This window comes from Mastacembelus armatus, chromosome 4 (genome assembly GCF_900324485.2).
Source record: "Mastacembelus armatus chromosome 4, fMasArm1.2, whole genome shotgun sequence".
In the NCBI taxonomy this organism is placed as follows: Eukaryota; Metazoa; Chordata; class Actinopteri; order Synbranchiformes; family Mastacembelidae; genus Mastacembelus; species Mastacembelus armatus.
Window position 1 is genome coordinate 21,461,369 of NC_046636.1, and position 13,984 is coordinate 21,475,352.

Sequence of the window (13,984 nt, forward strand, 5' to 3'; positions counted from 1 at the left end):
ATGTGTGGAAGGGTTTGGAATTAAATACCAGTGTTTCGTGCTTTACGTCTCCTCTGACTTGTTTGCCTTGCCTTGTTGCCTCTCTGTCTAGCTTCTATATGAACATTTTGCCTCAGGGTCCTTTTTAAATAGATTTCCTCCATGTGTAATTTTTTACATAGTTTCTTCTGGTAGCCAGACGGTACTAATTTGATCTTTTTGATTTAATTCTCTGAAGTAGCGGCAAGGCAGAGTGCTCAGCCCTTTGTGCTTGTGAGTTCTTGACCTGACGTGGTGCGGCGGCCCTGACGACACTGACAAACCGTAGAAGGATGTGCTGTGCATGTGTGTGTGTGTCTTGAGAGAGGCTGACAGAGAGAGAGAGACACCCACGCCGGCCCCTTGCTAGATTAATGTCTTCCCTCATCTTCTGCTCCATCTCAAGCACCACCACCCTCCATCCTGTACGACCTTCCCTCCTTCAAGAGAGAGGCCATCCATCCATTCGTTCACCCATCCATCCATTTGTTCACCCATACATCCATCCGCCCATCTGGCTGACTGATGCACAGGAGGGGAATGAGACTGTCAAGATCCCTGAACCTCAGCACAGTCATTCTCTCTCTCACTGCCTCTTTCCCTCCCTTGCTAGCTATTAGGAGTGGTTGAAGGACTGATAGTAAGGACAGCATATCTTCATAGTTAATATTAATGTGAGGAGACAGAGGACAAGGTCTCCCTGTAGAAAGCTTTACCTTGACATATGCACCGATTTTCCACCCATCCCTCTAACTCTGTTTCAGTCTGTCTCTCTCTCTCCCATCCTCAATCTACCAGACTATTCCACATCCTTGTTTCCTCTCACCTTCTCTCTCTTGCCCTTGTCTCCTTTGACTCTGGCTCCCTTTCTTTTCTCTGTATCTCTGGTTCTATCTCTTTATCTCTTTCTATCTTACAGAGAGTTTCAATTATCAGGGACTAGGACAATTGACAGTTATAAAAAAGTGACAGTTATAAAAAATGGGCGAAGGATTGGAGTGATGAGTGATGGCTTTGGCTGCATGCAATATGCCTGCTAGTGGGAGGCCACTAGTTACTCTGTCCTGCCTAAGACCCCACAGGTTTGAATTACTGCTCGGCACATGCTTACACACAGATGCACCCAGTGTCACTGACATCCCACTCTGGTCCAGGAGTGAACTCTCAGGCTTACCACATCAGGTTTGTATTGTATCTAAACCAGAGTAAATTCACAATCAGACCTACAGTCAGCCAGGCAGAACAGAGTGAAGCTGACAGCTCATGTTGCATATTCAACACATTCAACAGCAGACATTTTGCTAAAGTCACCATCATACATTGCACAGATAATCCTAGTAGGCTACAGGGAACAAATTCAGCCAGTCACCTTAAAATAGACTTTTTTTGATTTAATGGGACACTAATTTTCCATTATTAAAGAGAACTAAAGAGGGTGAAATGGCCTGTCTACTGAGCTTGTCCTCCAACCAGAGCACCCAGTATCCTGGGGAATACAAACACTATATTTTTTGCTCAAGGATACAGTGACAGGTATGGATTGAAGGGGGACTGAACCTTGATAATACCTGTCAAAGTATCCTTGTATAAGAAACTTAAAAAGAAACCACTATGCCCTATTGGTTACTGTCCCTTGTGCTGTCAGCATATTTAGTCTCCTATATACACAGGTCCTACTGTTGTAAATCTCCGACTGGTTAATATGTCTTGTCACCAGTGAAACACTCTCCTGTACATTTATTGCTTTTGTGGGGATTTGGGGGATTGTAAGCTCCCAGCAGACAGTGAAAATAGTGACAGAAGAACCTGAGAGCCAATAAGGATATAAAAAACTGAACAAAGAGGAATGACAGCAGTCGGACAGCAAAGACTGAAGACTGAACAGATCCAATTGGCCAACCAGAAAAGCATCCATGTAAGATGGAAAATGTCTAATCCTGGAGCATAATATGAAACCAGTGTTGTCGCTGTATGCAGAGAGGCAGACAATGGGATAGCCATGTTCTCCCATCTACTGAGGCCTTGTTCTCTGGGTTTCAATTAGGACCTCCTGATTTCCCCAGGGTCCCCTCCCTCTCCTGGAGATGCCTCATTAACAGAGGAAACACACACACATGGACACGCAAACGCACAAACATTTGCTTCTGAGCTTACCCCTGACTTCTCATCAAAGATCTTGATCCCACCAAAGGAAACTGTCAGAAACACCTTCTGTTTGTGTTCTCCTTTAGACCGTGCTGCTGCAGCTATACCCTGAGGAAAGGAAGACACACACACACACACACACACACACAAACATGAAGCAAATAACCAGGTTAAAAGCAGTGTGATAAAAAGGTAAATCCACAAGACTCCTCTCTTTGCGTGTTTCTCTAAACAGTTAATGTTTAGATTATGTTTAGGATTATGTGTGTTTCTTTTACTTTTTAATAAAAGCCAAGCTACAAAATCACCAACAGACTTTACAAACTGGCATCTTTTTAAAATTAGCAAGTTAAATGTCACACAGCAAGAAATTCTACAGAAAAACTGATTATTTCCACTGAAAACGTAACAGCACATTAAAGAATATATTGAAATAGTGTCAGCGAAGAACCATTTCATTTTTTTTTTAGTTTGTTCTTTTATTACATTTATTTATTTACATTAGTTTTTCAAGATGCTAACTTTGTGAATTGTTGAAGAAGGAAAAACAAACATCCACCAAAGACCTTAAAGTTTGATTTGTTTACCCACAGGTGAATGCAACAGCTTAGCCATACATCTGATCTGAACAGCAATGTGGAGAACGTCAGAGAGCAATAACTTAAATGTAGAGAAAAAGAAAGGTACCAAATAACACACATTTCAACATTTCCTGACAGCTCAACTACTGCAAATCTAACATACCATGGCACAGAGATGATTTATAACTGTATAAGTGTAACTAAGAGTGGATTCCCCCCTTTACATTCACCTGACCCCCATTTGCATAGGTGAGTCACATAAGAAGAATGAGAGGTGCGAGATCAGAGAATTGAGGGAGTCAGGCATGGAGAGGGAGGAGTAGTATGAGAGAAGAGGTGGAGAGATCAGAGAAAAAGAGCTGATGGATTTCCTGTCTGAATAAATGAGGAGGAGGGGAGCGGTTTGATCAATGAGCTGTCTATCCTCTCCTCACCTTCTAGGCCTTGGATGGATAGAGTTTTCACTACATATAAACAAAACATAAGGGTAATTTTCTCAATTTTAAAATCTCCTGCAAAATTTGGATCCCATGTGTTTAATAATGAGTAAGGCACTCTTGACACAGGCTGTGTTTTCTCTTTCAGCATTCATTAGAAACAGTACAAACAAGGAGGTAGGCTTTGTATTAGTGCCACATCACATAAAAATCTGTTTTCCATATACATGCTTCCATATGCAAAATCTACTTAATTAGTTTTTCAATAAATCAATAAAAAGGCCTATTTCTTCCCATCTTTACCCTCTGTCATCTTTCTCTCCCACCTATCACCTAAATTATTTGCTGCTTATATGCCTTTCCTCCTCTGCTAACTGCCCCATCTGTCTACCTCTCTTCATAATTGTTCCTGTCCTTGCAAATGAGACATTCATCCCGATCCCCTTCTCATCCATATGGCTAACCTCCTCACTTCCTCTCGCAATCATCATCGTCGTCCCTATAAATTATACCCCCATTTTTTCCCCCGTCTCCTCTGGCAATGTGCGTAGAAAATCTGCAACAAACATGCATACACACATTCATATATATATATATATATATATATATATATATATATATATATATTTTTTTTTTTGTGGGTCAATGAACTTTCTGGGTGTGAAGTTCTCCATATTTCCAGCCATTTCTCACTGCTAAATGCAAAGATGAAACTTGGCAACAAGCTTTTAGCAGTAAATTCCAAAAGAAAGTTAAGTTCTTAATTTAAGACCCATCAAAAGAGAAGAGAGAAGACAGAGACTCTTCTTACCTTGAGCTTCATCATCGAGTCCTGGCAGAGTTTGTCTCCACGGGCAGCAGTGACCTCGTCCAGGCCGATGAGCTTGGCCTTGTAGCGAACGCCATCACCCTTAAAACGCCTGATGAGAGCTGCCTCGCTGCGATCCTGCCCTGCAGACAAACACACACACACACACGTGCACACGCGCGCGCGCGCGCACACACACACACACACACACACACACACACACACACACACACACACACACACACACACACACACACTGTAGTCTACAGTACATCTTCCAGTCAAGGACCTCCAGCTACCTCAGACCAGCTATTACCTCAGGATCATCAATCACAGACACCACAAAAGACTTCAATAGTAATCTTACAAGAAAACAACCACAGTATAGGTCAAAGCTACTGACATTAGCAATATCTTTTTATGCAACTAAATGAGATCAGAGACTTGCATGCAGTGAAACTGTGGCACTGGTCACTATAGTCAGACACATGAATCAATAAAGTTTGGCAGGCTTAGAGTTGAAACCGAGACAGCTCCCCTGTCTGGCCATTTCTTCTGCAAAATAATGGTATGACATTTTGCTCTTATCTGCCTTGTCTTCTGTAGCCCCCCCTGTCTCCTCACCCTCTGTTGTGTGGAGGACTGTTGGCATTGTGCGCATGCATTAGTGAGTGTGGGCGTTGACGCATGTGTGTTGACCTTGCTCTTGTTCAGGAAGTCTATATTATCTCCTGAAGTGACTACAACGCTCCTCTTCACATAATACAAAGCAGGAACAGAGAATAGCCACTCAGAGGGCTTTGTATTGTACTCTCGCCATCTTTCTCAGCTTCTGTTTCTGCATCTCTGACCTGCAGTGCGCAAACATTTCATCATCAAATATCGTATAGAGGGATCACTACTCCACACATCTGTGTGTGTCTCCCTATTGCGTTTCTGAGTCTGTATATGCGAGTAAGAGACTGCAAGAGCAATAGTGAGAGGGAGAGGCATAATGATAATGCAGCATATTCAGATAATATATTGAGGCATTAGTTCTGTACTCTATAACAGCATGACTCTTGGAAGGTCATAGTCGGAGTGATGGAGAGGTCCCACTCCTCCTCTCCTCGTTCTTTCACACTCCCTCCATTCATAGAGTCCCTACAACATTGCAGCATGACAGAAATGAGTCGTTTAACCAAATGCACGGTGTTTTATGGCACTAATGAATCATCTTTGTCCAATACTAATCTCCCACCTCCCTTGGCTTTTCCTGCTGGCGCCCACAAATGTGCTCATTGTTAAATTTGCATTTGCGTCACCTGAATTAAATCATATTTTTGCTGGATCAAAGCAGCAGGACAGTGTGTCAGGACACTTAAGGTTACAAAAGTCTCAATTATCAGAGGATAAACAAAGGAATAAAGGATTCTTGTGCTGAGTTAGCCTTTATGTTAACAGCTCTGCAGCATGAAAACCTCAAATAGTAAGTTCTACTAATCCAAGATCATGTTTGTGAATATTTGTCTGAAAACTTTTGGCCATGTGAAGTAAGAATGGGCAGATTATCTCTAAGAAAAAAAATCTCATTCTGTTCTCCATTGATAAAAAAAATAAATAAATAAACACATACACGCAGACACACACAAATATGGTGCGGATGAGCTCATTCCTCAGTCATTTGACAGGCACACACTCAATCACAGTCCTGCTTGGAGTAAATCATGACTGACTGCCTCAAAGTCTTCAGAGACAAAAGAGCTGAGGAACATCTGTCTTTGTTTTGGAGAGAGGTAGAGAGAACAGCAGCATCGCTCAGTCTATTGTGTCACGTCTCTGTTAGGCAGAAATGAGAGTAAGTGATTAAACCACCAGCGGATTGTTCTGTTCAGTGCAAAAAAGATGTATGAAGACATTTAAATATTGCCTTCATTAAACTTGAAACAGTCCTGTGAAATATGCATACAGGGTGGTAAACACATAAATAAGAGCACACTGTACAATAGTCAACAGCTCTGATGACCCCCCCTCCTCCTTAAGCCCAACCATCATTTCCCACTGCATCAATAACATGAAACATGCAGGTGCTGCTGTGTCTAAAAAACATATTATTCACATCCAAACAGCAGCAGTCATGGAAACGCAACGGATTCAATAAACTAGGAAACTTAAACTTAATATTCTATTTAAAGCAACATTTTCATCCAGTCATCAACAAGCTTTAAAGGTGCCCTAAGGAGAGTTCTTGTAGACAACTGGAATTTCTGTTTACATTCAGTGTTGCTCATAAAAACAACTCAGGAACGTGGCCGGTGCCTACACTAAGCTGCGTTTCTTTTAATATTTAAAATCGTGCTTTGTTTTTCATTCATGTTTACTATCCACTTTCTTCCATGACTTCAATGGCTACAGGGTTCACATCACTGCATTCACACATGCTGTATGAACACGAAGTAGCTGGATGTATTCTGGTCTCATGAATCTGTAGTTCTGGGAGTGTATGTGTTAGGCACGTCATTTACATACCTCTCTGCTGCCTTTGCCTACAACAATAGTGAATGAAACTGTCAACTATTCCCCCATTTTGATAAAAGACTCATCATGTAGTGAAGTGAAGCTTTGTAAACAATTCTGTGCTTGGTTTTCTGTTGGAATCAAGACGATTGTAGTTAGCTCTGACCTGAGCCTGTCTCAACCTTCCCCTGTCGTGCAGTTGGCCATTTATAGGTCTCCCCAGCTCAACTGGGAGCGCGGGGCTGCAAGCCCAGGTCCTATTGACTAGTAGTTGCCTCTGGCCCAGATTTGTGGATCTGTATGTGTGAATGGCCCCTTGTACCCCCATAGGGAATGGTCACTCCCTAAACAAAGTGTAGCTGTAGAGACAACCCCATCAAAGTCTCCATGTTTAAAAAAATGACTGGAGAAGTTTTTATTATAGCAATGGAACAGCTACATCTCTATGTAAAACACAGATAGAAGCTCAGTGACAATTCTGTACTGATTTCATATTCATGTATAAACATTTTTATTTTACTTAAAAAATATAATCATTACCCTTCATTTGTATAATCTAATCACAATTTTTATGCACATACCTGAGGACCCATTTTTTAAATTATTATTTTATATTGTTACACACCTGTGTGTGTATGTAAATGGGTGAGTGGATATGTCCAGCTGCTTTTGTCTCACCGGAACAGAGGTTTTCATTTAAGTTTGACATTTAAGACCCACTCCTTCCATCTGCATCCATCACCATTACTGCTGCTATACTTAGCACACCAAGGGAGAGAATCACAGGGAGGGAGGGAAGTCGAGAAAGGCTTAGAGGGGAAGAAAGAGCAAAAAGGTAGAAATGGTCCAGGGTTATTTCACCTGCTGAGTGGTTTATAATATTACTTTTTGGGAGCATGTTCCATGAGCAACCACACTGTGAGTGTGTGTGTGTATGTGCGTGTGTGTGTGGGTTGGGTTTGTGTGTACATGTGCGTACGTCTCTCTGTCAGCAGGGGAAGCATTCAGTCTGCTGTAATTAAATGTCTGCTATTGCCGTGACCCTGCTTAGCTTCAAACACAACTAATGAAAGAACCTCTTGTTTTTATCTTCTGCTGCTCCACAGACACACAATGCGCAATGACACAAACACACACACACACACACGCGCGCGCACACACACACACACGCACGCACGCACACACACACACACACACACACAGGCTTCATGTTTTTCTCATGTCACACTCTCACAAAAAACACAACCAAGTACAAACGCATGTTCACACGCATCCCACCCACAATCCCATAACTCTAATGAAAGAATCTTCTGGTAGATTAGTCATACCTGCTCCACAAGTGAAAACACACCCAAACACACTCTTTTTACACACATTCAAAAATAGCTGACACCAGACACCACAGTCATAATATCTGGAATTTAGCTTTCTCAGTATGGTACAGCAAAGCACTTAATACCTTATAAAGACATTGTATGTATGTAAGTGTGTGTGTGTGTGCGCGTGTGTGAGTACTTGATATGCAGGGTGGGTTTTACTGTCTTTACGAGCAGTGATGGAGGGAAGGACATAAAGCGGAGAGAGAAAGATGAACAGGAAAGGATGAACAGAACCTGATGGATGGATGGATGAGTGAAGCTTCTGTTGGATAAATGTCACTCAGGATTACAGCATTATGACAGACAGACCCCCTCTCCCCAACAGAGTGTGTCTTTCTCTCACACACACACACACACTTCCACAGGTGACAGATAGCAGGTGACTGCTGGCGCGGTACCTCCAGCCCTTCAGGGAAGCCCCCAGCATCGCCTCTGGCAAGTGTAACCTTCCGCCTCCGGTGTGCACCTCCAGCACTCTCTCCCAACTGGGTCCCTTTTTAACCCTCCTCTCCTCCACATACTCCCCAGCTCCTCTTTGTCTCTGCATGATCCTTATCCTTTAGATGGGTTACATTTGTATTGCATACATATTGAAACCGATTTGTTTTTCTGTACTTTATTCCTTTTCATTTCAATTTGTCCATCTCGTGCCATGTTTATTAGTTAAGCTAACACTGTACTCATCATAGCAATTGCTCCGATCTGGGAACTTGGCAGCATTCCTAGAGTGAAGTTTGATGTGGGAGGTTATCTATCTATCTATTGTAAAGTACTTCATTTAAAAAATGAGGAGCTAATTTGAATTTTGTAATTTTCCTTCATTTCAGTTTTAAAGTTTAAAATCTGTCTAGTCATTCTTGCTCAAACAAGTGCCCTATCAGCATTGTTAAAAATTAACAGCAATTAATTTGATGAGCTATAAGTGATACAAAAGAGAAGCTCGGGATACAGAAATAACACCCAGGTTGATTGAAACGACATTTTCCTTTTAATCAAATTAAATCCTCTCAGAAGTGACACTTGCTTTCCTCGACAAGCTGCCAGACAAACTTGTATGGTCATAGTTACAGTCTAACGCAGCAGACTTCCTGTTTTTTAATAAATAGTGATGTGGCACCCAAATATCTGTGCAGGTCGTCTGGGAAATGGAGCAGTTTTTCCTCTATTCAGTTTCATGCTGATCATGTAGGCTGAGGATTGAAGCCAAGTATAAAGTGTTTTAAGTGTAAGACCAACAATACATAACAATCCCATTCATTAATTTCATTACACTTTGACTTTCATTTCATTGACTTAGGTGATTAGTTTGAATCCCCTGGGTAAGAATGAGTGAGCAATGTGGCAGCTCTCTCTACAGGAATGAAACATGGACCCGTGGCTTTGATTTTTGATTTGACAGGAAGTTGTTGGCATCGTGTCTCATTCGTCTCATGAATTACGTCAGTGGCACAAGATGTCGAGAACAGTGCATCGCCAACAACTTGTCTATTTTCAGCAGGCCTGTATTGTTTGCAGTGGCTGGGAAAGTGTGAAGCTTGGTTCACTGTGTTCCAGATGAAGCAGCACCCAGAGGCTCTTAACTACAGCTGGGATGGTTCCCAACAAACACTTACCAGCACATGAGGGAACCCCACAGTTGCTCTCCATTTAATCCTGCTTCTAAACCTGGTTTTCCAAATGTGTGTGTGTGTGTGTGCATGAGCAGTATTTGTGTGTTCTGTTTTGGGTTTTTAGTGCTCTTTTTACCTTTCAGAGACTTGTTCAGATAGAGCACTCACTCATACCCATTCTCACAGCACAGACTCTTTTAAACCCACAAACAGCATGTGCCAAGAAAACAACAAGCTTCCCCTTCAGCTCTATGCTTAATTCTGGCAGATTGATTTGGCACACAAAAGCTCACACTTGACTGAATATATGCATATGCACACAGTACAAAAACTCAGCCATAGTTGCTGAAAAGAAATGGCAGGTCTAAAACGAGATGATAAAGTACTGTTGCCATTCATCAAATAAATGAGTGTTGTGCCTCTGCTGATGTGCATTTTTCTCTTATTTGCAACATGACTGCTCTTGTGTTGAACAAATAGGGATGCATCTTTTGATCTCTAACTTTACTAAAATATGTGAAGTTCATGTTAAAATGTATTAAATTCTTGCACTTGTGTGCTGCCTGTAGGTTTTGATATGAATTTGCTGTCTATTCATTACTAACAGTTTGGTATCTATGATGAAAGAAAGCTGCAGTTTACCCACAGATGGTGATTCAACATCATCAAATGAAACTAGAAGCAAGTGAAGAAAGATGTCTGGTCAGTCTCAAATAGAGGCAGTGGTACCTTTTATCCTCTGCCGTTTTTAACCTCGCCACCCAACATTCTTTCTCTCTCTCTCTCTCTCTCTCTCTCTCTCTCTATTTCAATCCCCCTTTTCCCCCGGTTCCATCTCCCGCAACCCGTTGCTCTGAACCAGATGACAGGGGCACAGCCAGAGACCTGAACTGTCTCTGCATGAAACTGTGTGTGCATGCATGTGTGTCCTGAGGCATCCAGCTATCCTCTCTGGCAGAAAACACAGAACAAATTAGAGCTGAAAAATACATCAGGGACAGACGCAACACACTGCCCATTACAGCCCCACACACACACTCAAAAACACCCACACCCCATGTCAAGGTCACTTTAGAAAAGTAGACAGAGAAAACTTCTGACTTGTATATCGTGAGGATTGGAGAAGACAGGGACATCTCTAAGGAGGCTCTTCGTTTCAAAAATAATTTGATAACATTTGACAGCATAGGCATCTTTATGTAATGTAAACGACTTTAACTTCATTACTCATGCATAGTAAAAAAAACAAACAAACATATTTGTGAAAGAAAAAACTGTCACGTGATATAAAGCATACATTTAAATCTAGAACAATTAATGAGTCTGAGGATCACTCATATCAGATTCCCTCTCTAACCCAGTATGACTTGGCAATGTGGCATCATGTAACATCAAACTAAACTAAACTCATATTTATCGAAAGTTACTACAGCACTGCTGCACTTCATCGTACACTTGTACTCATACATTGATTTATAATAAGGCTTTTGGTGTGGTTAGGCAGTCACCTCTCACCCAATGTCCACTGGGATTGGCTGCAGTGCCCCCAGCACCCTGAACTGGACTAAGTGGTATAAAGACCAATGGATTTTTAGCCAGTTGGTTATTTCATGTGATGGTTAAACTGGTTACAATGAGAGACATGTAAACAATAAGGGTAAAATGACACCTATTAATGGTCTATATACGCTCAAAGTCCACTTCATTAGGTACGCCCGTATCTATCTAAGTCTAAAAACATTTATTACGTTTCTTTTTTCATTTTTGTATCTGACCACAAAGCCAATGAGGATTTTCTGAATGTTCACATGACTATCTTGGAAAGAGTTCATGTTTGTGCTCCTTTAGTTTTATGTAGTGAAATGCCTGAAGGTCTTAATGCAGCACAAAGAGCAAAACAGCACCACTCCCTGCTCTGTGCCTGTATACTTCACTTGTCACAATGGCTGCCTCCTAAGTGGCAAAGCTGTTTTCAGAGCACATATATTCTAGGTTTGGTTTATTATTGGCACCATAACAAGATGTTCTGTGTAATTTGCAAAAAGCACTCAGTTGATGTTACCAGACCAAAACACAGCGGCATGGACGACACCTTGTTGATTATGACTTCAGTCTAAATGGAACTTTAATATGGACTGAAGTGGTCATCTGAGTCCTATTTTCATCAGGAAATTAATTTCATCTAACACACACACACACACACACACAGCCCAAAACACAGCATGTTCTATTGGGGAATAAAGTGATTTAATCATCTCCTCTATCCTTTCATTTCATCCTTTTCTCTGTTCTCATTTAATAAGAAGCTAACAATAGCTCTGCTAGCATGAGGCAGTTCGCAGTCCTGTTGACTCACTCCCTTTCTCTTTCATTCTCTCTTTAAGACCTCATCTCTGTTACCCAGCATGAAAGCACCCCTCTCACTATCTAGGACTCTTGGTAGTAAAGCTTGTTTCTCGCACTGGCTTTAATTACAAGGTAATTGGTCTCACTAACGATGGGGGACACGGCTTGCGAGTGTGTAAGTAACTGTGTCTGTGTGTGTATGTGCACGTGTGTGCATGCATGCATGTGTGCATGTGTTTTGACAGGGCATCAGAGAGTGGGCTTTGTAAACAAGCCGCTAGCATCCTGTCATGCAACGCTGAAGTGGTTCCCCCATGGACTGCACTGACGGTCGCCCCATGAGCCGCCACTCTCACTCTCTCTCTCTCTCTCTCTCTCTCTGTCTCACACACACACACACACTTACAAGCTCAATTGCAACATCTGCATAAATGTTCACACAGTGCTGCAAAAGAAAAACAAGCACATCTCTGAGCCTTGCACTGTGCACCTATTCCAAATACTTCCTGCCATCAAAGGAAGTAGAAAAAGTGCCATGCAGTTTGTCCTTGTCGTTTTTCTAAGTTCCTCAGCTGAATACACGTAGTAGTCTGTCAAAACCCTAAAAGACACATCTGACTGAAAAGTGTCGCAAGTATTTGTTTCTTAAATCTGACAATCTGTGTGAACAGAAGTCGTACTTGTGTGTGGTTTTACATCTGAGGGTGTGTGTGACCGTCAAACACTGTAGGGCCTTCTTTCAAAGCATTTGGAAACACAGGTAATTCCTCAAAACCTAGCAGTCCTTCTTCCATGCCAAGGCACGTTTGCCAACAAAGCCTACTCTTGAAGCTGTCATCTGAGCCAAAATATTGTAAGACTTGAAGCTGCTGTCCATTGCCTCTCTATCCTTCTGTGTTTCATCTTGCATAATGAACCCTGTCCATTCATCCAGTCAGGGTCCAGGATGAGAATGATGGCACTAAGGAGTACTAATGAACCTCATGCAGCAAAAAAACAGGAAAGGAAACTCTACCATTCACCAGACTATCTTTCCATATGTATGATCTCCTCCCATGTACATCCTATCATCGCTTACACATCCAATGTTTTGACTTCTTTTATTTAACAGTAATGAGTTCAGCTTTGTGTAGTTCTTTACTTGTTTTTGGGGGAAAAAAAACTATACAAACTATATTTACATTTAACTTTTTACTTTTTCCCCCTTTGAGCAAAGAGAGGGGTATGACATGAAAAAAGGTCCACAGCAAAACTGGCTGAGGGCATTGAAGTTACATTGTTTGTGTCCTAATCAGTGTTTAATCTACAGTGGGTACGGAAAGTATTCAGACCCCTTAAAATTTTTCATTCTTTGTGTCATTGAAATGGATGTGATATTTCAGTTTTTCTTTTTTAATAAATTTGCAAAAATTTCTACATTTCTGTTTTTTTCTGTCTAGATGGGGTGCTGAGTGTACATTAATGAGAAATAAAATGAACTTTTTTGATTTTGGCAAATGGCTGCAATGACACAAAGAGTGAAAAATTTAAAGGGGTCTGAATACTTTCCGTACCCACTGTATACCTGAATATACGGGTGCATGAGACAAATGACAAACATCTCATAAAAACTGGAAAGCAAACACTCCACATGGTAACTTCAAAACCCGTACACAAATTACAGGAGAATTACATGACAGAATAACACCACGACTAAAAAAAATACAATACAGATTTTTCTATAACTAGTAACAGAGATGTATCTTAGATGAGGTCTAAACAAACAGCTGTGTGTGTTGTAATAAAACTGAATATACTGTAAAAAGAAACCAAAAAACAAACAAAAAAAAAAAAACAACACCCTGCCAACATTTAACTAATGAGAAATGCCCTTTAAACGTAAAGTCCTTCAACCAGTGCAGCAGGGTGAGAGTATCAGGCTCTATCAGCGTCTGTGAGTGACACTGGGACATATTCCTTTTGTGCAAATTATGAGCAGGGAGCAAACTGTTGCTATGGAGACTGTAGTTAGTGATGCGGTGGGCAAACCCACACCAACTAGTGTGTTGGAGAGGACTAAGCTGAACATACTGAGAGGATCACAGAATACACAAGCTGCTGCAGCCACACACAAACACAGTGTGCAAGACTCAAGAAAGCAAATAAAAAGCTTTCACTGATATAT

At 41.3% G+C, this 13,984-nt stretch overlaps 1 protein-coding gene across 10 annotated transcripts in view; it reads right to left on the bottom strand.

Annotated features, from left to right (window-relative positions):
• Positions 1 to 13,984, bottom strand: part of dab1a (DAB adaptor protein 1a) — a 172,061-nt gene that overhangs the window by 25,356 nt on the left and 132,721 nt on the right. For all 10 annotated transcript variants that reach the window (XM_026305632.2, XM_026305623.1, XM_026305624.1 and 7 more), the window contains 2 exons: positions 3,993 to 4,132; positions 2,173 to 2,271 (listed from right to left, as the gene is read on the bottom strand). In XM_026305632.2, the coding sequence (XP_026161417.1) occupies positions 2,173 to 2,271; positions 3,993 to 4,132 (239 nt within the window). The remainder of the gene's footprint in view (positions 1 to 2,172; positions 2,272 to 3,992; positions 4,133 to 13,984) is intronic.